Source organism: Octopus sinensis, linkage group LG3 (assembly GCF_006345805.1).
Source record: "Octopus sinensis linkage group LG3, ASM634580v1, whole genome shotgun sequence".
Taxonomy (NCBI): Eukaryota; Metazoa; Mollusca; class Cephalopoda; order Octopoda; family Octopodidae; genus Octopus; species Octopus sinensis.
In genome coordinates, this window is record NC_042999.1 from 12127581 (window position 1) to 12150771 (window position 23191).

General features: G+C 38.4%; 1 protein-coding gene across 2 annotated transcripts in view; it reads right to left on the bottom strand.

The window, feature by feature from the left end:
- LOC115209255 (alpha-parvin) overlaps window positions 1–23191 on the bottom strand; it is a 125821-nt gene that overhangs the window by 85108 nt on the left and 17522 nt on the right. Inside the window, exons 8-12 of one of the 2 annotated variants that reach the window (XM_029777548.2) lie at window positions 20320–20337; window positions 16418–16443; window positions 14827–14888; window positions 12775–12843; window positions 12506–12607 (exon numbers count right to left, since the gene is read on the bottom strand). In XM_029777548.2, coding sequence (XP_029633408.1) covers window positions 12506–12607; window positions 12775–12843; window positions 14827–14888; window positions 16418–16443; window positions 20320–20337 — 277 coding nt within the window. The remainder of the gene's footprint in view (window positions 1–12505; window positions 12608–12774; window positions 12844–14826; window positions 14889–16417; window positions 16444–20319; window positions 20338–23191) is intronic. The other variant, XM_029777549.2, reaches the window with a different exon arrangement.

Below are 23191 nucleotides of genomic sequence, written 5' to 3' on the forward strand. Positions count from 1 at the left end.
AACGGTCTTGTCAGGGTCTAGAGAAGAGATTCTTTTCTGGATACCTGATGAAATGTCTTACAAGCCTACAAAAAGTTCCATGGAACTAATTCAAACTGTTATTAAATAACACACACACACACTATATATATATTATTTAATAACAACAAGTGCAGCCCTCTGGCTGCCAGCTCCTGTTGAATCATCCAACCCATGGAAAATGGATGTGAAGTGGTAATAATACAAGGAGTTTCTCTCTCTCTCATTTTCCTAAGTCTCTATGATTGATAATTAAACTACATCAATTCAATGATTAACGAAAGAGAGTGGAGTTCTCTTTGTGTAGCACTTTAAGTCTATGAATTTATCACTTTTACACCTCAACCATTCCTAAACTCTTTTAATAATAATAATAATGAAATTATTGTATACAGTGCTCAGGTGCACCACAACTTGTCAAAAGTGAGTATAAAGCATATGCAGTAAGGTACAAATGTCTGGAAAGCAAAAACCATTTGAGACCAACCCTGAACCTATGATATGAAACTCCAGTTTTTAAAATGATCCAAATTAAAAACTTCCATCAAAATGTCCTGTTAATTTATGTCCTAAACACCAGATTAATAATGACAAGATTACTTCACTAAACTCATTATTTTCAAAATTAATTGAAAGAAAAGTAATGTATTTCAACAGGAATTTGCTAATAAAAAGGGAGAAGCAGAACAATACCAGCTGCTTACGTTGACCTATTTACAAAAGTTTATTGCTTCACCTTCTCAGAAGCTCCCACTTCTCAGTGAACCATCATTCAGTGAAATTGCTTTTATTTTTGTGAAACATCTAGAAACATCTCTCTTGCTCCTCTTCCTTGCACTCTGTCCTTCCCAACACAACATTGCTCCCTACTTCCTTCACACACACACACAAAAGGATGGAGGTACAGGAGGGCTAACAAACAAGAAGACATGATCTGCATGTTTTCATTAGGAAAAACCTTCTGTAGACATTTAACCAGAAACATAAAAGAGGACACTTGTTTTTGCAGACTAACCTTAAGCTAACAAATCACTCCCTCTCTAACTGGTTTCATGTATTTCCTCCTCCTCCTCCTCCCAACCCCCTCCTGACCGATTGCCCTCCCTTCCCCCCACCACCTCTTCTCAAAAACTAATTACTTTCCCTCTTTTCTTTCCACCCCCCCCCTTATCCAACCAGATCACTTCATTTTATGGCTGCCTTCTCTGTCCCCTTTGCCAATCCCTTCTATTTACACCACAAGATAAAGACTGGTGAAGCACGCGGGGGGGGGGGCGGATAGGGGGGAGGAAGCGACAAAGGTAAATATAACCAAATTTTCTACAATTGGTCTTTGTCTTAGCTACTCCGGGGGGGGGGGGAATACCCCTGCCCACCACTTGTAACTGATAGGATTGTTAGCAATGATAGGGATTCAGAAAGGGACAGAGAGTGGGAGAAAAGTAGAGCTCAGAGAGAGAGAGAGAGAGAGGGAGGGAGGGAGTGAAGTAGAGGAGCTGAAGGAAAGAAAAAAAGGAGATAGAAAAAGAAGGAAACATTAGACAAGAAAGGGGTTAGAGAGAGAGAGAGAGAGAGAGAGAGAGAGAGAGAGAGAGAGAGAGAGAGAGTGACAATGATAAAAAGAGGTGCCGATTGAATAACCGATTCATATCTGAATCAAAGAAGGAAACTGATTACTCAAACGGCAAGAAACAGCAGCTAAATGTCCTTCAAATCACACCCTACTAATTTTTTAAAAAATACATCAAATTACACAATCCAAGATAAGCCATGTTTGAAGTAACATAAAAAAAAAGAATGGTGGGACAGTCAGAGTGAATTGTCTCTGATCAAAAGATTAGTGTTATTGAGGCTGACATTACAGCTATCGGGGATTCCAACAGCAGAGCTGAACAAAACAAACTGGTCTAGAAAATTCTTCATTCTATTCTGAAGAAATTGCACAAAAGAACTTGTTTCCAGAAACTGATGGCATCCATACTGAGATGCTCTGGCATTTCATCATTTCTATATTCTTTCCAGCTACTTCCACCCATCCTTATGCAGGGTGGCCATGTATTTCCACTGAAGCAAGTTCCTCTACGATGCTTTAGCATCTCAACACCTGAATATAAACACACACACACACACACACACACACACACACACACACACACACACACTTAGAAGAGTTTTCTTTTTTTCCTCTAATTTTTCCTGTTCTCTCTTGTTTTGCAAAGAGCATCCAGTTCACACAGTAAAATCTTTGCCATTAGAAAAGGCATGTAGCTGTAGAGACCATGTCCACGAGAGTACAATAGAGTACAATGCGGTCTTTGGGCCCAATAAATTCTATCAAACTGTCCAACCCATGCCAGTAATGGACACTGAATAATGATGACTGAAGTTTCCACTTGAAAGAAATTAAAGCTGGAAAAGTAAATAAAATGATTCATATACCAAATGTTACTGTACCACCATCTTTACAAGAGGATGGTCATTGTCCTTGCATCACGAGATAGAGTGCAGTAAATAGATGAGTGTAGGTACTGTATAATTAAAATAGATGAGTGTAGGTACTGTATAATTAATAGATGAGTGTAGGTGCTGTATAATTAATAGATGAGTGTAGGTGCTGTATAATTAATAGATGAGTGTAGGTGCTGTATAATTAATAGATGAGTGTAGGTGCTGTATAATTAATAGATGAGTGTAGGTGCTGTATAATTAATAGATGAGTGTAGGTACAGTATAATTAATAGATGAGTGTAGGTACTGTATAATTAATAGATGAGTGTAGGTACTGTATAATTAATAGATGAGTGTAGGTACTGTATAATTAATAGATGAGTGTAGGTGCTGTATAATTAATAGATGAGTGTAGGTGCTGTATAATTAATAGATGAGTGTAGGTACTGTATAATTAATAGATGAGTGTAGGTGCTGTATAATTAATAGATGAGTGTAGGTACTGTATAATTAATAGATGAGTGTAGGTACTGTATAATTAATAGATGAGTGTAGGTACTGTATAATTAATAGATGAGTGTAGGTACTGTATAATTAATAGATGAGTGTAGGTGCTGTATAATTAATAGATGAGTGTAGGTGCTGTATAATTAATAGATGAGTGTAGGTGCTGTATAATTAATAGATGAGTGTAGGTGCTGTATAATTAATAGATGAGTGTAGGTGCTGTATAATTAATAGATGAGTGTAGGTACTGTATAATTAATAGATGAGTGTAGGTACAGTATAATTAATAGATGAGTGTAGGTACTGTATAATTAATAGATGAGTGTAGGTACAGTATAATTAATAGATGAGTGTAGGTACTGTATAATTAAAATAGATGAGTGTAGGTACAGTATAATTAGTCTGTGAATGCTTCATTAGTTTGCAGATGTGATTTCTCTCAATATCATCCATGGGTTTTGACAATGCAATAAGAAACCACTCAAATATTACTAAATTAAGTTTGAAGTGTTCTTCATTTCCACAGGCACTTCCAGCCCCCCCCCCCCCCCATGCTAACCCATAAACCCATCTGTAGTGTGATTGTAGTATTGCATAATATGTTTGATAACAAACAGGGAGGTGGGGGGGGGCTCAATTATACACAGCCATGATTATCAAACCAAACACTCCAGTGTTATTTTTAAAACATGCTATATCCACTTAATGTCAAAGTAAAGAAAGCAATGATTAATTGGAGGGAATGGAGTCAGTGTGTGGCCACCGAGAAGGTCAGCTGTTACACTCTACTCTTACACTACTTTCCAACAGGTGTTGTTAGTCAAACGACACCTGTTGTAAACTCTGGACTCTCAGTATTCGATTCATTATTAATGCAGAACTGATGAAAGTTTATTGAAGAACATCAGGGATGAAAAGCGAAATAAACTTGGGAAGATTTTTAAATGGAAATTTATGAAAGAACAAGAGTGCATTGCAAACTTAAATGATCTGAGAGAAAGAGAGAGAGAGAGAGAGAGAGAGAAAGAGAGAGAGAGAGAGAGAAAGAGAGAGAGAGAGAGAGAAAGAGAGAGACTTTGAATTGGAGCAGAGTCAAACTGTGACAACCCATGGAAACATTAAAATGATAAGGAACTAATTTGCCATTAAAAATGTTTCATCCTCCTTGTTTTATGTCCATCTTCCATGTTGGCAGGGATTGGAAAGTTTAATAGGATCTGATGGGTCCAACCACTACATTTGTTCTGCAATGTCCTGCTTTGGTAGGGTTTCTACAATTGGACGACCCTCCTAATGCTAATCAATTCACAGCATGGACTGGGTAGCTTTTTGTGTTTTGTAGCACCAGTACTAATGAGGTACTAGCAAAGTACTAATAAAGTAGCCATGTAGCTTGAGTGGTGGGAGAAGGGGCAGAACGGGTTTGTTGCTGCAGAGAGAAGGGGGCAAGACTATTTACATTGAAAGTGATTGGGCGGGATTGGGAAGCGATAAAATAATGGTGATGAGGTGTCTGGATGGAGTTCAAGGTATAAAGGGGGCAGAAATGGGTGGAACCAGGAATTGATAAGAGTAGGGATAGGGGGATGTCTGACAATGCAGAGCAGCAAAATAGTAATGATGGTATGATAGACAAGTAGGAGAGGTGGAGGGGATATAGAGAGAGAGAGAGAGAGACAGACAGACAGACAGGGGGTGGGAAAGATGATATACTTTTGGGTAACAACACACTCATAATATATCAGGTCATTCAGGATGAAATGTCCAATTTTGAACTTCAAGTATATTTGACTTTATCTAAACAAAACTTCTCAAACCATCAATGTAGAGGGCGCTCATTTGCCACATCTTCACCAAACACCTCATTCATGTTTTGAGCTGTCTGGGATGCATTGGTTCCATCACGAAACTTACGAGGGGCGTTCAATAAGTAATGCCCCTGACCCACTTGCAGTTGTTTGATCTAGCTGAAATTTTGCATGTGCACTTATTTATACCTCTATAGATTAAGTGGCGAATTACAGCTCTGAACTAATTGTGGTTTCTGATTTACAGGTATTTGAACTGAGTCAAGTGTGAAATGGAGCCTGTTGAGTGTCGAGCAGTGATCTGGTTTTTGTATTTGAAAGGACGCACACCACGGGAGACTTTTGATGAAGTGAAAGTAACTTATGGTGATGATGCCCCATCATATGACCTTGTAAAACGCTGGCATTGTGAATTCAAACGTAGTCGGAACTCTGTGGAAACAGCTCCCAGATCTGGTCGCCCCCTTCTGCCGTTGATGAGACGTCTGTCCGTTAAGTTGAGGCTGCCATTTTGGAAGGTCAACGCATAATTATTCGCCAAATAGCCCATAAGGTCAAGATTAGTACCGGGTCTGTGGAAACTATCATTCATGACCATTTGCATATGCAAAAGGTGTCTGCCAGATGGATTTCCAGGTTGCTCACACCTTTCCAGAAGCAAGAACGCGTTGAGTGCTTGAGGATGAATTTGGAGATGTGCCAAGAAGATGAGTCAAAATTTTTCAAAAGACTGATCACACAGGATAAAACCTGGGTCCATCACTATGATCCATAGACCAAAGCCCAGTCAATGCAGTGAAAGCACCGTGATTCACCTCCTCCAAAGAAGGCAAGGGTGCAGCCCTCCGCTGACAAGGTTATGCTCACAGTCTTCTGGGACCAGGACGGAGTAGTGATGACAGATTTCCTGGCTAAGGGTACCACAATTACAGGAGCCTATTATGCTTCACTTTTGAGGAAATTAAGAGAAGCTATCAAAATCAAGAGGCGGGTCAAGATCAGCAAAGGCATCCTCCTCCTGCAGGACAACGCTCCAGTCCACAACTTGCGTGTCGCCAGATCAGAAGCACAGGCGTATGGCTATGAATTCCTCCCCTTGCACCCTCTGATTTTCACCTCTTCCCAGCCATGAAGTTGTTTTTGAAAGGAAAGCGTTTCCCAGATGATGCAGCCTTGATTTCTGAAGTCACGTCGTGGTTGGAGGACCAAGCTGGGGTCTTCTACAAAAACGGTCTCCAGAGCTGTATCAAACGATGGGAGAAATGCATAACTCTGGGTATTTCCTATGTAGGAAAAGACTAATAACTGTGCCAAGTGTTGTTGCTCTACTGCTATGGGAAGTGGGTCAGGGGCATTACTTATTGAACGCCCCTCGTATATTCATAAGCAACACAAAGTTTTGACCTATCCATGGATTCACAAAAATTGATTTACAAGAGAAAACTCAGAATAGAATCAGACACCATGAATGGCATTTCGAAAAGTGATGATGTAACTCTTCAATGTTGTAAAACAAAGAATTGTCAGGATAAAACATTAGAATTAATGACAGTCAAACTTGATGCAAAAGAAAATCACACGTTTCCTTCTTAATGACCCTATATATATATATATATATATATATATATATATATATATATATATATATATAGATAGATAGATAGATAGATAGATAGATATATATATTGTCATCGTCGTTTAACGTCTGCTTCCCATGCTGGTAGAGGTTGGACGGTTTGACTGAGGACTGGTGAGCCAGAAGGCTGCACCAGGCTCCAATCTGGCAAAGTTTCAACAGCTGGATGCCCTTTCTAATGCCAACCACTGCAAGAGTATAGTGGGTGCTTTTTTACACGTCACCAGCACGGAAGCCAGTCAGGCGGCACTGGAAATAACCACGCTCAAATGGTCTTTTTTACGTGCCACCTGCACAGGAGCCAGTCCGGTGGCACAACCACACTTGAATGTGTTGTTTTTCATGTGTACATGTGCCAATCCAAAAGGAAGAAGGGTAAGTTTTCTCAGACTTCAGTGGCCAATGCCTAATCTTTAGAGGTCAACAGGGACAAAGACTGACCGGCAGACATCTCCACTCAATGCAAGCAAAAGTAAAATTGAGACTGGGAGGAGGAGGGTACCACAAGTCTATAAAACTAAAAGCCACACAACAGAGAGAATTCTGTAAAAGGTAAGCAAGAAGCATCACATCTTAGCTTTGCACCTGTTTTGAATGAAGTGATTTCTCTAATGTTGGTGGGCTTAGAACTTGATCAAGGTTCCTTAAGAAGTGTTCCTGGCAATGACTGAACACAGGCAATAATCCTGTATTTATTGCTACAAGTGAGAACGGTCTCAGGTAGGTTGGTCTTAAATGAATTAAAGTGAGATTAATAATTTCAAATTGTAGCTGTGATACCAGTGCTGGTGGCACGTAAGAGAACCATCCGAACGTGGCCGTTGCCAGCGCCAACCTGACGAGCCTCCGTGCTGGTGGCACGTAAAAAGCACCATCCGATTGTGGCCGTTTGCCAGCCTCATCTGGCACCTACGCTGGTGGCACGTAAAAAGCACCCACTACACTCATGGAGTGGTTGGCGTTAGGAAGGGCATCCAGCTGTAGAAACATTGCCAAATCAGACTGGGCCTAGTGCACCCTCCTGGCTTCCCAGACCCCAGTTGAACCGTCCAACCCATGCTAGCATGGAAAGCAGATGCTAAACGATGAAGATGATGATGTCTTTGCCACTTCTAAGTGAGAACAGTAATTCCAAAGTGAGCTCAACATTATTTATAACATTAACAATGGATTTTGTACTTAACTGTAAGACCGTGTGTGTGTGTGTGTATTATCTTCAGGCTTCCTTTTCCATGGATCAGACAGAAGTCACTGAGGCAGAGTTTCCAATGCTCTTCCAGTCACAAAACCATTCTTGTTTCCAAGAAAAGTAATATTTTTTTGACCCTCATTTATATTACTTGCATGATGTCAAGACAAAGACACACACACATATGTACGATGGGCTTCTTTCAGTTTCCGTCTAGCAAATCTACTCACAAGGTTGTGTTCATCCCAAGGCTGTCATAGAAGACACTGGCTAAAGGTGCCACACGATGGGACTGAACTCAGAACCATGTGGTTGGGAACTGAACTTCTTGCACACACAATCACACTTGTGGCTATATATAAATAAAATGAATGATACGTTTCAAGGGTGGAAATGAGTCATAGCAAGAAGTAGGTAGATCTAAGCCATCAAGAGGTAACACCGAATCTATAATAAGACTTTTAAAAAAAATATTGTGCAGATGTGTTCTCTACTCTTAGCAGTATCAATATCCATGTGTGCGAGTGTGTGTGGAGTATATCTGTATGTATATTTGTTTATGTGTGCATGCGTGTGTGTGTGTGTGTGTGTGTAGTGACAATCTTGAAAACTGACAAGTAAATGTTTTAAGAAATCACACTTGTCTACTTGTGAATCTAGGTAAATATTGAATGTGGTAGAAGTGTAAAAAAGCCAACAACAGGCTGGCAGTGAGCCAAAGATTGAGCAGCAAGCAACCTGACTGCCAAAACGCCATTAGACAGACTGCTGCTGCTGCAGTTGTTAGTTTTTTAAAGCACAACAAGAACAGTGGAAAGAAAAACATACAAAATAAGAAGAATAAAGAAATAATAATAATCTATATAAAACCTGAATATTTTTTTGAAGACATGCTCTAAACAGCCTCAATCAAAGATATCTGAGAAAGAACAACATCAAATGGTTTGGTTAATTCATTCTCCAACTTTTATCATTTGATTGAAGTTATTTGGAAGAGAAACGATTAAAACCCGAGAAGACGCATAGATATTACACATGCACACACACACACGCGCACACAGTTGTATACTTTTTCAAGTTACATATTAAAATGTTCCTCAATATAATATTTCTGTTCATAAAAATAAGGTCGCAAATTTTGGCAGAAGGCCACCAATTTTAAAGGAAGGGGTTAGTTGGTTGCATCAGATAATGCTGACGACGGTGCTGATGATAGGAGGAACAGAAGGCAGACAGACAGCTGCTACCTGTCTGACCTTGACAAGAGCCGGTGTCTTACATATTGGCTGTGAAAAACTAAAAGACCTATTAGACAGAATCAGACACAGTCTGCCCTAATGAGTTGCTTCCATCTGAGGCAGGAGAGATAACAATGATACTGAGAGGCAGATTATTACTTACGATGTATGTTGTTAGCACAGCAATAAAATAACCAGATACATTGCATTTACTCTTTGTAAAGCAATAAAATTACTAACAACATAATTGGAACTTCCAAAGGACACAAAGGAGCTTGTTTCTTAGGGTTTTTCTTCTCTTGGCCCTAGAAACTCATACCTGGTTTCCATGGTGTCTGAGATGACAACGTTGCCCCCGAACAGATGTCAATCCATTGTAGAGTTCAAGGCCAGCAAGTTTTGAGGGAAGGGGGCAACCCTAGTATTTGACTGGTACTTCATCAACCCTGAAGGGATGAAAGGCGAAGTTGACCTCAGCAGGATTTGAACTCAGAACATAAAGCATCAGAAAAATTGCTACTAAGCACTTTGTCTAACATGTTAATGACTCTGCCAACTCACTGCCTTTCATAGAGACAGGGGCCAGTCCTTAATGGCTGAAGCATTAGACAAATGCTCTCTCTCTCAGTCTAGATTGGATGTAAATTACAGACCAGGATATCTGGTGCTTATTTTCTATCCATAAGTAGAGCTAGAAGAAGAAGTTAATCATTGATTTAATGTCTGAAACAGTTTGGCAGTTTATTTCCTGATAATGGAATAATAATGGAATACAAATTCAGATTCTGTGTAGAAAACTGAGAAAATGAAACTTTAGCGTACAAGTGACAATAGACAACTGAGAGAAGCCTGTCGTACATACGTGTGCGTGTGTATGTAAGTGTGTGTGTATTACACACACACACACACACATTTACAAGATAAAGAAATAGTATCTATCATACAGTATTAAGAATAAAGGATAGGAAAATATAGGTTTCCAGCTAAGTATGTTAAATCAGTGATAAGGCTGAACAGAGAAAGTATCTAATTTTATTATCATTTGTGGTGTGTGTGAGGTTCCTGATAATGACGAGCCAGATGATCCCCACTGTGTTATGTTTCTCTTGCATTGAGCCAATGAAACAAACATCTTACACAATCACTTCATCTACTAGAAGTAGCAGCCAAAACTCCCTCAATCCATACTCTCTGTCTTAAAAATAGGAAAGAAGCAATGAGCAATGCAGTCTTAGATACACTATATATGAAAACAAAAAAACACCAATAAAAAATAAACGGTATGTTCATTTATAGAACATCATTGAACTTAGGTTTTCTTATGATCAAAGCTGACCTGGGAAGGGATTAAAACACAAAAACACCAATAAAAACCCTTGAATCATACGTTGAGATATGGGCAGGGTGGTGAATAATAATGAGGGGGAGAGATAATTCATACGGAGGTCAAGTGTTTAAACTCTGAAACAGTATATTGAATTTGCGTTGTCCATTGTAAGAGAAAATAGGATTGTTCTGCTGGTCTTATTTTTTGTCAGCAAAGCACTGAAAAATAACTTCTTTCAACTCATGGCTATCATCATGTTCATTTAAAGGCCAGGTTTCCATGGATCAGACAACCCTCAACTGTTTCCAAGCAAGGTCATATTTTCATTTTGCCAGGCATGTTTTTCATGGAAGACTGGAAACAAACAGGATTGCTTATTTCATGGTAATGCTTGTTTACAACCATCAAAACAAAGAGGCACACACACACACATTATCTCTCTCATATATATATATATTATATATATATATATATATATATATATATAGTGGGCTTCTTGCAGTTTTTGTCCATCAAATCCACCCAGAAGGCTTTGAACAGCCCAAGGTTGTAGTAGAAGGCACTTGCCCAAGATACCAACCAGTGGGACTGAACTCTGAGCCATGTGGTTGGGAATCAAGCTCCCCCTCCATCACACAGCCATGCCTCTCCCTCCTCTGACAAGAAGAGAAGGATTGTAGTCACTAGCTGCTACACTGAGCAATGATCGTGATGTGTACACGTGCGTGTGTGTGTGTGTGATCATCAAACAGCCTTGATCATGCTGGAATGGATTGGACAGTTTGACAGGGTCCAATGTGTCCAAGGTGTACATTTGTGCTCCAATGTCTGCCCTGGCATGGTTTCCATGGTTGGATTTTCTTCTTAGCATCAGCAAGCAGCTTGCAAGACCCTGATAGAGGTGGGTTTATGCAAAGAGGATTAAAGGAGGAGAGTAGGGGTCTGGGGAGAACAAGTTTCTTCTTCTTGTAAAGGGGCCACGGGGTTAGTCATAATTTGGAAGCGGAAGCGGGAGCAGGGAAGAGATAAAAATAACAGTGGTTGGGTATCAGGATGTACCTTCAATGCATGGAGCGAGCAGAAGTGAATGGAAGCAATTGTGCAGGGGTGGGAAATGAGTGAGGTGGTGGATGATAGAATGCACTGAATGATGTGCATGTGTGTGTGTCCAGATATGAGAGGAAGAGAGAGATGGATTATAATTATCATTAGAGCAATCCATCTGAGGCCAGAGTGGAGGGAAAAAGGGATATGATATCGCAATTAATGATTTTTTAAAAAAGATATATTCACTCCAATTATCATACCTCCCGCCATCCAAAACCCAGCCGTAAACGTTTTAAACAGTGGAAGATGCAAGGGAAATAAATCTGACGTAACCATTTTTATTTTCACCATTTTTCTTTTCTTTGTTGAACATAATTTTTGGGAAAAAGTCATGCACCAAATCTTAATTTTAAAATAACATCCAAGAAATTAAAACGCATTTAATCTTTAGAAATATTAAATCATCTTTGGATTTCAGAGTTTGGACATTTATCACTAATTAAATAAATTAGTACCAAAATGCAAGAAAAAGTTTATCAGCATCATCATTTCTGAAGCTTGCTTGAGTGAAACGGAATTCGTTGAGGCATATCTTTCTACAGCTGGATGCCTTTCCTGTCACCAATCCTTATCTGTTTTCAAGCAAAGTCATATTTCCCCATGGCCAGACATGTTTTTGCAGAATACTGGAAATGAATGACACTGCTTGTATGACAGTGACACTCATTTACAACTATCATGCAAGATAAGAAGACACAAACGTTCACACATGACAGGTTTCTTTCAGTTTCCATCTACTACATCCATTCACAAGCTTTGATTGGCCCAGGGTTGTAGCAGAAGATATTTCCCCAAGGTGTGAAGCAGTGGGACTGAACCCAAAACCTTGCTGTTGGAAAGGGGACTCCTTCACCACACAGCTAAACCGTTTCTTACATAGATACAAATCTTAGAAATGATATAAATTGGTTTGTTAAGAACTCCCAGCCACACTGTAGTAGTAGTACTAGTAGGCACTTGGAAACAGATGGTGGTTTAGTTCCCTGACCAAAACCGTTTCTGACATGACAATTAGACATAACTAGTATTAAATAAACAATAGTGTACGGTAAGATCCATGAGAGATGAATCCAAGAAGTATAAATCTCCAATGGTAATCCAGACAGAGTAGTGATAAAATGGTTCAGGAAAAGGGGTAAAATAGGAGGGTCAAAGAGAGGAGGAAGTTCAGTCATGCAGGTTCAAACGGGAGGTGGAGGAGTCTTTTAAAAATACAGAATATCTTACCTTTTCCTCAAAGGTTGTAGCAGTTTGGTGAATAGAACCAAGAGATACAAAATATCCTTCCAGGAGTCCCATCAGTAGAATAAGGTAGAATCCATCATGAAACTGTTTAAAAGAGAAAGAAATTAATTTCAATTAATTTTGAAAATATAGAAGTGATTGAAATAATTGTTTTTGTTGTTGTTGTTATGTTGGTGTTGGGAACATAAATTAACAGGGATTTTGATGGCAGGTTTTAATTTAGATCATTTTTGAGCAGATTTCATTTTTACCTGTTTCTCCAGATCGGTAACTTCTAGATTGACCTTTATCAGATGTTTGTTGACAAAAGATATCAGAGTCTGAATAAAAAAAATACATTATAGAATTATTATATTGTGAAGCAATCGAATAAAAATTCCAACACATTCTAAGCTATGTTAAAAAGCATCTAAAATTAACTTCAGCAATATTCCTCCTCCTCCTCATTTAATGTCCCTTGTCCATGCTGGTATGGGTTGGATGATTTGACCGAAAACTGGCAAGCCGCGGAGCTGCACCAGGTTCCAGTCTGATTTGGATGCTCTTCCTAACGCCAACCATTCTGGGTGCTTTTTATGTGCCAGTTAAGGGAGACTGGCATCAGCCATGACTACGATCCCACTTGGCTTGAGAGCTTTCCTCAAGCATGACCTATTGCCAAAGGTTTCAGTCACCTGTCACTGCCTCTGTGAGACCCAAAGTTCGAACGGTGCTTCTTATGTGCCACTGGCATCGGCCACAACTATGATTTCACTTGGCTTAACAGGTCTTCTCAAGCACAGCCTATCGCCCAATGTTCAAAGAGTGCTTTTATGTCCCAGTGACACAACACTGGCATCGGCCATGACTACAATCTCACTTGGCTTGACGGGTCTTCTCAAGCACAGCATATCTCCAAAGGTCCCGTTCTCCTGTCATTGCCTCTGTGAGGTCCACCCGTCGAAGATCATGCTTCACCACCTTGTCCCATGCCTTCCTGGATCTACCTCTTTCACAGGTACCCTCCACCGTTAGAACACAGCACTTCTACACACAGCTGTCCTCGTCCATTCCTTACAGTTTTTTAAAACTGGATGCCCTTCCTGTCAAACCCTCACCTGTTTCTAAGGAAGACAATATTCCCATGCCCCATGGTCAAACATGTTTTTCATGGATTATTGGAAACAAAGGACACCGCTTATATGACAGTGACACTCATTTACAAATGTGTGACATCAAGACAAGGAGAGATGCACACACATACATACACACACACCTTTTATCTGCTTTGTTTGTCATTAGACTGTGCCCATGCTGGGGCACAACCTTGAAGGATTTTAGCCAAATCAAACCCAGGACTTATTTCATTGGTCTTTTTTTGCTGAACTGCTAACTTACAGGGACATAAACACACCAACACCAGTTAAGTGGTTGTGGGGGACAAAAACAGACGCACAGACATACATTCACATGTATACAATAGGCTTCTTTGGGTTTCTGCCTACCATATCCACTCACAAGGCTTTGGTCAGTTCATGCTGTAATAGACAACACTTGCCTAGAGTGCCGTGCAATAGGATTGAACTTGGAACATATGGTTAAGAAGCAAGTTTCTTACCCATACGACCAATCTAAACACAAACACCAAATATTAGTCCCTCATTTCAACTAATTTTCTGACATTAGAACCATCATCATCATTTAATGTCTACTTGTCATGCTGGTAGGGGCTGGACAGTTTGACCTGTGCTGGTAAGGGCTGGAGCAGCACCAAGCTCCATTGTTTTTCAGGCATGGTTTCTACAGCTGGATGACCTTCCTAATGCCAACCACTCCACAGAGTGAACTGAGTACTTATTACATGACGCCTGCACCAGTATTAATTCTGCTGAGGGGGATGGGTCTTCTTGAGTACAACAAGGTACCAAAAATCTCAGTCCTTAATTATCTCTTTTGTAAGGCTCAGCATTTTGAAATCAGCCTTCAATACTTCATCCCATGTCTTCCTGGGTCTCCCTCTTCTCCATCCACTTTACAGTCCCCTTTCTTGCACACTGCATGCCCAGCTTTTCTCTCAATACCCTAACACTCTGTCGTACATGTACATTGACATTACACACCCAGCAGAGCATCCCAGCTTCATTCCTCCCTAGCCTTCGCATGCCTTTGGTATTCAGGGCCCATGTCGCACTACCACGTAGCATTGCTGTTCTTACACATGCCTCATAGAATCTTCCTTTCACTCAGAGTGAGAGAGATCTTTGGTTGCCAACAGAGCTTAATAAACAAAACGTAATAAACATTAACTTTTAAAACTTATTTACCTTTTTGACAAGATTCAACTTCTCGGGGGCGTGATCCAAAAGAGTATCAAAAGCATCACGGACTACAAAATAAAAGAAACGGTTCGCAGAGGATTTTACATTTGTGTCAGGTGAAGATTGATTCTTTATTAGAAAACAGAGAAAACAAAAAAAATAATAAATGAGAGAATATTCATTATAAGATGAACGAGAGAAATGGATGCCACAGACAATAGTTGTTTATTGAAAAAAAGAAAGAAACTCTTATTGTTACTTGATCCTCTAGAGCTGATCTTTATGTGTGTGTAACGAAGGTTTATGTAAGAAGGTTCTTCTCCCCTCTGACACCAGATCCTTCGAAATCCAAAACAAATAACAACAAAATAGTCAATCTAAATCTGCGATATACTATGAATTGAATATTATCCTGACAGCACATATAATGATGGTGGTGGTCATGAGTGACGGTGAGGGTGATGCAGAATAAATAATACTAAAAAAATATATATTTGAATATTATTTTAATGAAATAAACATCATTGAAATAATGGTATAATATATTCAAATTAACAATAACATAATAGGAAATGTAAAATGCATCAAAATAGTGTTGAGGTGCACATCCAGAGAGAGAGAGAGAGAGAGCTGAACCAGTAATAGGTTGGTGCTCATTATTACAGCTTGGGTAGATAAGAGCGATCCAAAATGCTTGAGGAGACAAAGGTGTTGCTTGGTCCAGGAATTGAATCAATAACGTTAGGCTTGTGAGTGCAACACCTTAATTACTAGGACACCTTCACTTCAGTAAGATCATCACCACCACCACTATTTAACATCCGTTGTTCATGCTGGCATGGGTTGGATGACCCATGGAAAAATAAATCTCTTTGTTACACTGATCATAAAATAAGTTACAGTTATAAATTATTTTCTAATTTGTAAAGTTGAAAAACAATATGGATAGACATTAATAAGTTAATAATTTCTATTAAAATATTAATATGTATCTATATAAAAAAAAAATGTCAAGTCTATCTGAAGTTCACAGAACTCATTTGGCCAGAGATTATCTTCAGTTCTGAAGTGTTTAAGCCTTTTGATCACAACCTACTTGAGACTACCTTTGGTTCTGTGACACAAACCCTGATTTAAAATTATCTAAAAACTATCCATCAGAAATTTCATGTTAATCTAGGTTCCATAAACCAATTTAATAATGACAAAGTTAATTGGCTAAATTCGTTATTTTTCAAAATTAACTGAAACAAAGGAAATGAATTCAAAAGAAATACGGTAACCTAAGGTTTAACAATAACTCTGAGCATACAAGAGCCGTGTTGTCGAACAAGATAGCAGCTTGTCATAGTCTTAACCCCCAACTGCCACTGGTACTAATTCCAGCTGAGTAGAATGGAGGAACATGAAATGAAGTGCTTTGTTTAAGACCAAACAGCAGTGCTTGATCCAACAATTGATCCCCTGACCTAATGATGAAGAACCCCAAGCCCTGACCAGTGGGCAACATGTCACATCTGTATAGTGTCAACATTTGAAGAAATACTCACCAAGGGCCACAGTTTATCAGACAACTAAGGGATACTAAGATACTTACCATGGCCAATCCTGGCTCCCATATCCCTGCAGAAAGAAGGAAAGAAAAAGAATTAAAAAAAGAAAGAAAAAGATTACAATATCTAAACCTATATACACTACATTACCATACTGAGGTAGATTAAATCGAAAACTCTTTGGTAACTCTAAGTCAATGTATTTTCGGTCAGAGATTCGACTTAGTTATGCTCGTGGTTGGTAATAGATTAATTTTAAAATCTGGGGAAGGAGAGAGAAGTAGAAGATAGTAGGAGGAGAAGTAGCTAAAATCTAAAATTATACAAGTGCATATTAGCATGCATTCATGTATATGTTGTGCATCTGCAGGATCTAGTAGATATGTATGTGTGCACGGGCACTTGTATATTTTCATGTGCAGGTGAGATGTGTATGGAGATAGAAAAGTTATGGAAATTCATAAAGGATAAAGAAAACAGGTGGGAAATATAAAAATAAAAAGTTCAGAAAATGTAAAGCTGGTTAAAAAGTTGTAGTAGAAATCTATGCAGAGGAATATCAATTGGGGGCAGGGGAGATAGGGAATGACAGTGTTGTTATTTGTGCTTTGAGAATGTATTGCATAATTTGTGGCAACAAGTAAAAATTATGCTATTCCATTCATTCAAACAACCAGTGGATTGCACAATGGAGAAGACTTTGGTGATGCAGAGATCACACTAGTTGTTATAGCAGGTACACAGTTCAGCATGGGTGACTATGAACCACTTCAGATAATAAGGAATTGATACATGCAGAAGTTTGTGGATTAACTGAGATAAAGAAGTGCTGCATGAGCTTTTATATATATATATATATATATATATATTCATTGTTCGACCGTGGTCGAGACAATGGAATTTACTATGTTATGCCAGACCTCACGGTCCATCATAGCATTACGGAGGTCCTGTTGCTGGATGCCTGTATCCCTGGAGATTACATCAGGGTAGGAGAGTGCGTGCCTTCTAGTATCGTGAGCAGATGGCTTCCAAAGGAGAAGAGTAGAAATTGCCTCGTTTTCAGCTCTACAACAATGTCCAGCAAACTGGACTCTTCTACCTTTCACAAGAGATGACACAGGTGGTAATTTCCCATATATTTGTACTTTGGTTGGATGATGCTTCCACGAGAGATTTTGAGCTCTCATAAGGAGGCGAGTGTAAGCTAATACTATGCATTTGTAAACAATGTCTTTAGTAAGACAACAATTATCTAAGGGACAGGAGGTTGGGCGTTTGCAGGGGGGTGCAGGGTGATTGTTATTGGTGCTATGTTCATTATCTGTAGCAGCATTAGAAATGGTATTTATTTAGGGAATTGAGGGAGACGTCAGTGGGATGTAGTTTATGGTAGCTTTCATGTCTAAGGGTATTATCACTGTTGTTCTTTATTTCTGTATTTAGGTATATTTGGGTTGTGAGGTAAGTTTACAGTACAGGTGTTAGTAATAGACTTAGAATAGGAGGTATGAGGGTCAGTGTTTGTAAAGAGGTTCGTGGGTATGGGGGTTAGGGTGAGATTTGCAATTATGATAAAGGTTAGTTAATTGTAGGTTTCTAAGTTTTTTGTTGTTAAGATGTTAGATTACCCCAGCAATGGTGGTGGTGGTGGTGGAGTAGGAGAATCTTATAGATTGGGGGTTAAAGGTTTTTCTAATGGGGCTGGACTTAGGGAAATATTAGGGAGAGATATACACACACACACCTCTGAGTGTTGTCTGCTGGAAGAAAGAGTATTGAACACCATAGTAAAGATTAAGACTTTGTCTCAACACATTGACTCAACCAACACACACACACACACACACACACACACATTACACTTACATCAAATACACAAGTACACACACATGTACATGCATTCAAACTCAGATACATTTTCATTTCTTCTATTTTTTTTTTTTTTTTTAACATTCTTAAATTCTTTACTTAAAAAGATTAAGAGAATACATTGGAGATAAACTAAATCAACAATGGCAATGAATTTTTAATATTTGATGTTCTGAAAGCAAGAAATATGTATTTTAATAGAAGACTTAAAATAACCACACACACACACACAGACAGACAGACAGACGACACACACACACAGACAGAGGAAATCTTTACAGAAAGTTACGCTTTAGTTGTTGTTAATTGTTTGTTTGACTTGAGCGTTAGTGTATACATCAAAAATAATAAACAATTTTACGTAATGAAAGAAATGAATAAAATAGAATTCACCTTCCAAATCTGTGCTCGAGTTTCCATGAAAAGAAAGATACAATGATACTACTACTAATAATAATAATAATACTAGTAATATGTTGTCTTCCAAATGGGCTGACATGCATTTCCCTTTGATGAGATGTTTATGATAAGAATGGAAATACGAGGAAAGACAAATATATGAGAGAGAGGGGAGGGGAGAATGAGAGAGATTAGTGAGTGAGAGTGAGAGAGAGAGAGAGAGAGAGAGAGAAGGGGCGAGGGAGATTGGTGAGAGAGACAATACTAATTATAGTTTAGAGTGAAATATTTTATTATTAATATAACTGGACTGGGTGTACAACAATCATTGTTATTCATTTATATCATTGCCAAGAGCTGGCCATGCTTCATGGTATGGTTTCTACAGCTGGCTGCCCTTCCTAACACCAACCACTTTACAGAGTGCTCCACCGGTCGGGGTGCTTTTTACCTGCAAGGTTAAGAATGTTCAGTGGGAGAGGGATGCAGGGGGACAAGCTTGTATGCAAGAACAACCGTGCTCTCACTTAGCAGGATTGTCTTCTCAAGCAGAGCAAACCATCAGGAATTTCAGTCCCTTGTCACCCTCTCTGTGAGTCCCAGCATCTGTAGATTCTTCCTCATCACTTTGTCCCACCTCTTCCTGGGTCTACTCCTTCCACATGTTCCCTCTACAATTAGAGATCAGCACCTCTCGATGCAATGGTCTTCATGCATGCTACATCTGATGTCTTGCAGTCCCAGTTTTTCTCTCTCAAATCACACTCTGTCGTATACACACACTGACATTACCCATTCAGTGCAGCAGACCAGCTTCATTTCTTTCAAGCCTTTGCATGTCCTCAACAGTCACAGCCCACACCTCATTGCCATGTAGCATAGCTGTTTGTGCACAGGCACCATACAATCTGCCTTTTCACTCTGAGGGAGAGGCCCTTCATTACTAACAGACATAGTAACTCTCTGAACTTCACCCAACCTATTCTTATTGTAGCAGCTCCACTTTCAGAACAACCTTCCTCACTAACTTGGCCATTGAAGTAACAGAAATTGTCTACTACTTCTAAGGATTCCCCCTGACATTTGAAGGAGTCGGGTTTTTTTTCCTACATTCCTCGTGTTTAATGTACTTACACATCTGCCACATGTATGTATATATCATGAGGATGATGAGATATATATATATATATATATATATATATATATATATATATTATCATCATCATCATTTAACGTCTGCTTTCCATGCTAGCATATATTTATTTGTTTACATTCACACACAAACAGCTCCCTGGTAAATCCTTTTTATTTCAGAAATAGATGTTCTTCGTAATGAATCAATTTTGACTGGTTTTAACCCACACCAATGAAGCAGCTACTCTGATGGAGAGAGACGTTCACCATGGGCCCAATCTATCAGACAGTGGCTCTTTTAAAACATTTAACTATAACAAATGACACAGTTTATAAGAGAGTTAAGTTGACATTTTGCAATAAATCCAGTTAAAAATGAAAACAGATGAGAAGTAGTGATTGTGGTGGGTGATGAGTTATTGGTGAAAACTGTTAAAAAATCCAGTTGAAGTTTGGAGCAAGACAGTTGACCAAAAGATGAAGAAAGTAGACCAGTTACTTCAATAGGTAAGAGATGGTATAATCAAAGAAATGTTCTTACCCATCATCTAGTAGTTCTCTGAAATTGTATTTAATACAGGGGTATTTTGTATTTAATATAGCATTAAAATGGAAGAAAATAAATTATTATGTAATTAATTAAATCAATTATTTTTAATTATCATGTTGCCCTCACACAATATGTGGCTCCAGAAACATGAATATGAAGTCAAGATTTTATGAATTCTTTCAAATGTTTCAGTTTTAGGTGAGAAAAAAAAACCAAATAAATGTTTTAATAAATTTGTAATTAATAAAACTGAGATGTTTACATAAATGAATACCTGAATGAATGGAATATTTTAAAATTAAAATTCAAACAAATATGGAAATATGATCCTGGCCCATAAAGTGATAAATACATAATCTGGCAGTAAGCACCTTTTATCGTTTTTCCACAAGGCGAAAATTGTAAATTTGTAAAAAAAAAAAAAAGGGGGGGGGGAAACAATATACCTCACATTACACTTTTAATTTGAATTTCTCGAAATAATATTTCTGTCGGCAAATAATGAAATCTCATTGAAGCAGAGAAAGAAATGTACAAGGGGCATAACCCAGCACAGTAATTATTTTATAAGTTGCTTCCCTTGAACATTTTTTTCCCCCCTTTTCTTTTTACTCAAAATAAAAATTAGGATCTAAACTTAAAATTTGATGACTTTACACTTGAACTGTCGCCGAATTTATCGTTCGTGGGAAAAAAATCATTCATTGATTTATTTTAATCTTTTAGATGTCCTACTGCTCAAATAAGAACTGAAAGAGCATCAAATTAAAAATGCCACCACTGGAAGACAACCTGGTTTTCTGTCTGAAGAGAAAATCTCTTCATAAGCAAATCTATATCAGAGCAGGGCAAACACTGTCCCAGCAGAGATTCGCGAAAACGTCAGACGTAGGATTCTTTTTCTTTTTTTTTTATCCTTCTTGGGATGAAATGATCTCATACACAGATGGTCTAAAAAAAAAATTATTTAATTCCACCTGAAGTATATTTATTCCAGAATACATTCAATATGTGATCATTTTTTCATGTCCAAATGACTAGATATAAAACTCCTATTTTTGAAGAACAGCTTCATAGACAATCTTCCAACAGTTCTGAAGGACTCTTACAGTCTAATTCTGAGATAACTAAACTACTAACGAGAGCCACATAGTAATGAAATCTGAGATGAATTTGACTGATTGCATTCTCCTTAAGCCATGTAAAATATTTCAGGCATTTAATCATTCCTTGCTGTGAAGCTGGTATGGTTAATGGTTTCCCTCAGACCCAGGGGCTGTTGATTTCTCGATAATGTAGCAAACTGCTGTTCAGTGTGACATCCCTTCTCCATTTGGAACTCTAAGAAATTGTGTTTGGTAATAGATGTAATCTTGTTGAATTCAGATATCTTCCAGGCATTAAAGGAGAGTATTTTAACCTGACTGCTACATTCTCTACAGCTATGCCTTTGAACAGTTCCATAGAAATGTTGGCCATTTCATTTTCTTCTTAGTATTATACTGTAAAGAGTCAACATATCCCTCGTTTATTACCATTCCTTTAACACTGATTCTTCCATGTTTGCCTGATTTGCAGAGGGAGCGAGTGGACCCGTTTACAATCCCCTGCAACCCCATGATCTTTAAGGATCACAGGTTCTTGTAAACATGAAAGTACACTTGGATAGCGTTGGGGAGATATGTTCTAGACAAAGATTGATTCTGAACAAGAAGAATCTCATTACAGATTCTAGAAGAATGTTGACCAAGAATAGAATGGTTACTGCAGATACAAGCATGTATAATTCTACCAATTAGAAAAGCCATAATCTTGAAATACAAACCACCACCAACAACTGAACAGGTTTTATACAGACATTCGAGTAACAAATAAACTCATAAACATAGGAACCAACATTTCAAACATATAATAAGGCATGGCTGTGTGGTAAGAGGCTTGCTTCCCAACCACATGGTTCTGGGTTCAGTCCCACTGAGTGGCATCTTGGGCAAGTGTCCTTTACTATAGCCTTGGGCTGATCAAAGCCTAGTAAGTGAATCTGGTAGACGGAAACTGAAAGAAGCCCATCGTGTATATATGTGTTTGTCCCACCACCACTGCTTGACAACTGGTGTTGGTGGGTTTACTCCCGCATAACTTAGCAATTCAGCAAAAAGAAACCGATAGAATAAGTACCAGACTTAAAAGTGGTACCCTAGCATGGCCACGGTCTAAAGATTGAAACAAGTAAATCATAAAAGATACATATTGTCATAAGAGCGAATCTAAGATTTGAATTCATTTTTCTGTAAATGCTGTTTTCTTCCTATGTGGCTTAGTTAAGTTGAGAGTGGCAAAGACAAGTGGATAAGGGTTAGATATTCAAGTGACAGGCAGGTTTCAATCCCAGTTGAAGCCATTTCATGTCACTTATGTCAGCACTCTTAATACACGAACCTCACAGTTAGCATCCCACACTCCCAAACATAGTACTTTATGTGGAAAATAAATTAATAAGATATTATCATGGTAAATAACAGAAGAACTATTCTCCAAAAAATCTGAGTCTGCAATGAAGCTTTCAATATTGGGAAAAAAACCTCATTGTAGTTATTATTGTCAGTATTCTAAGAAAAAGCAAAGCATGTCTAACACTGCTTCTTGTTGCTTCTACCCAACAAAATTCAAACTTTTTATCAGAAAATAATACAAAACTAAACAAATACTGATTGATTAACTAGAAAAATATTCCTCACAATCTACAGAATTTATATTGAAAAAACATGAATTGCTGAAAAAGAGAATCCTTAATAAATCTTCCTGAAAATGGTTGTTGTAGTCAATGTAAGGCAGAAGCATTCAAATAAGCTGACAATCGCTC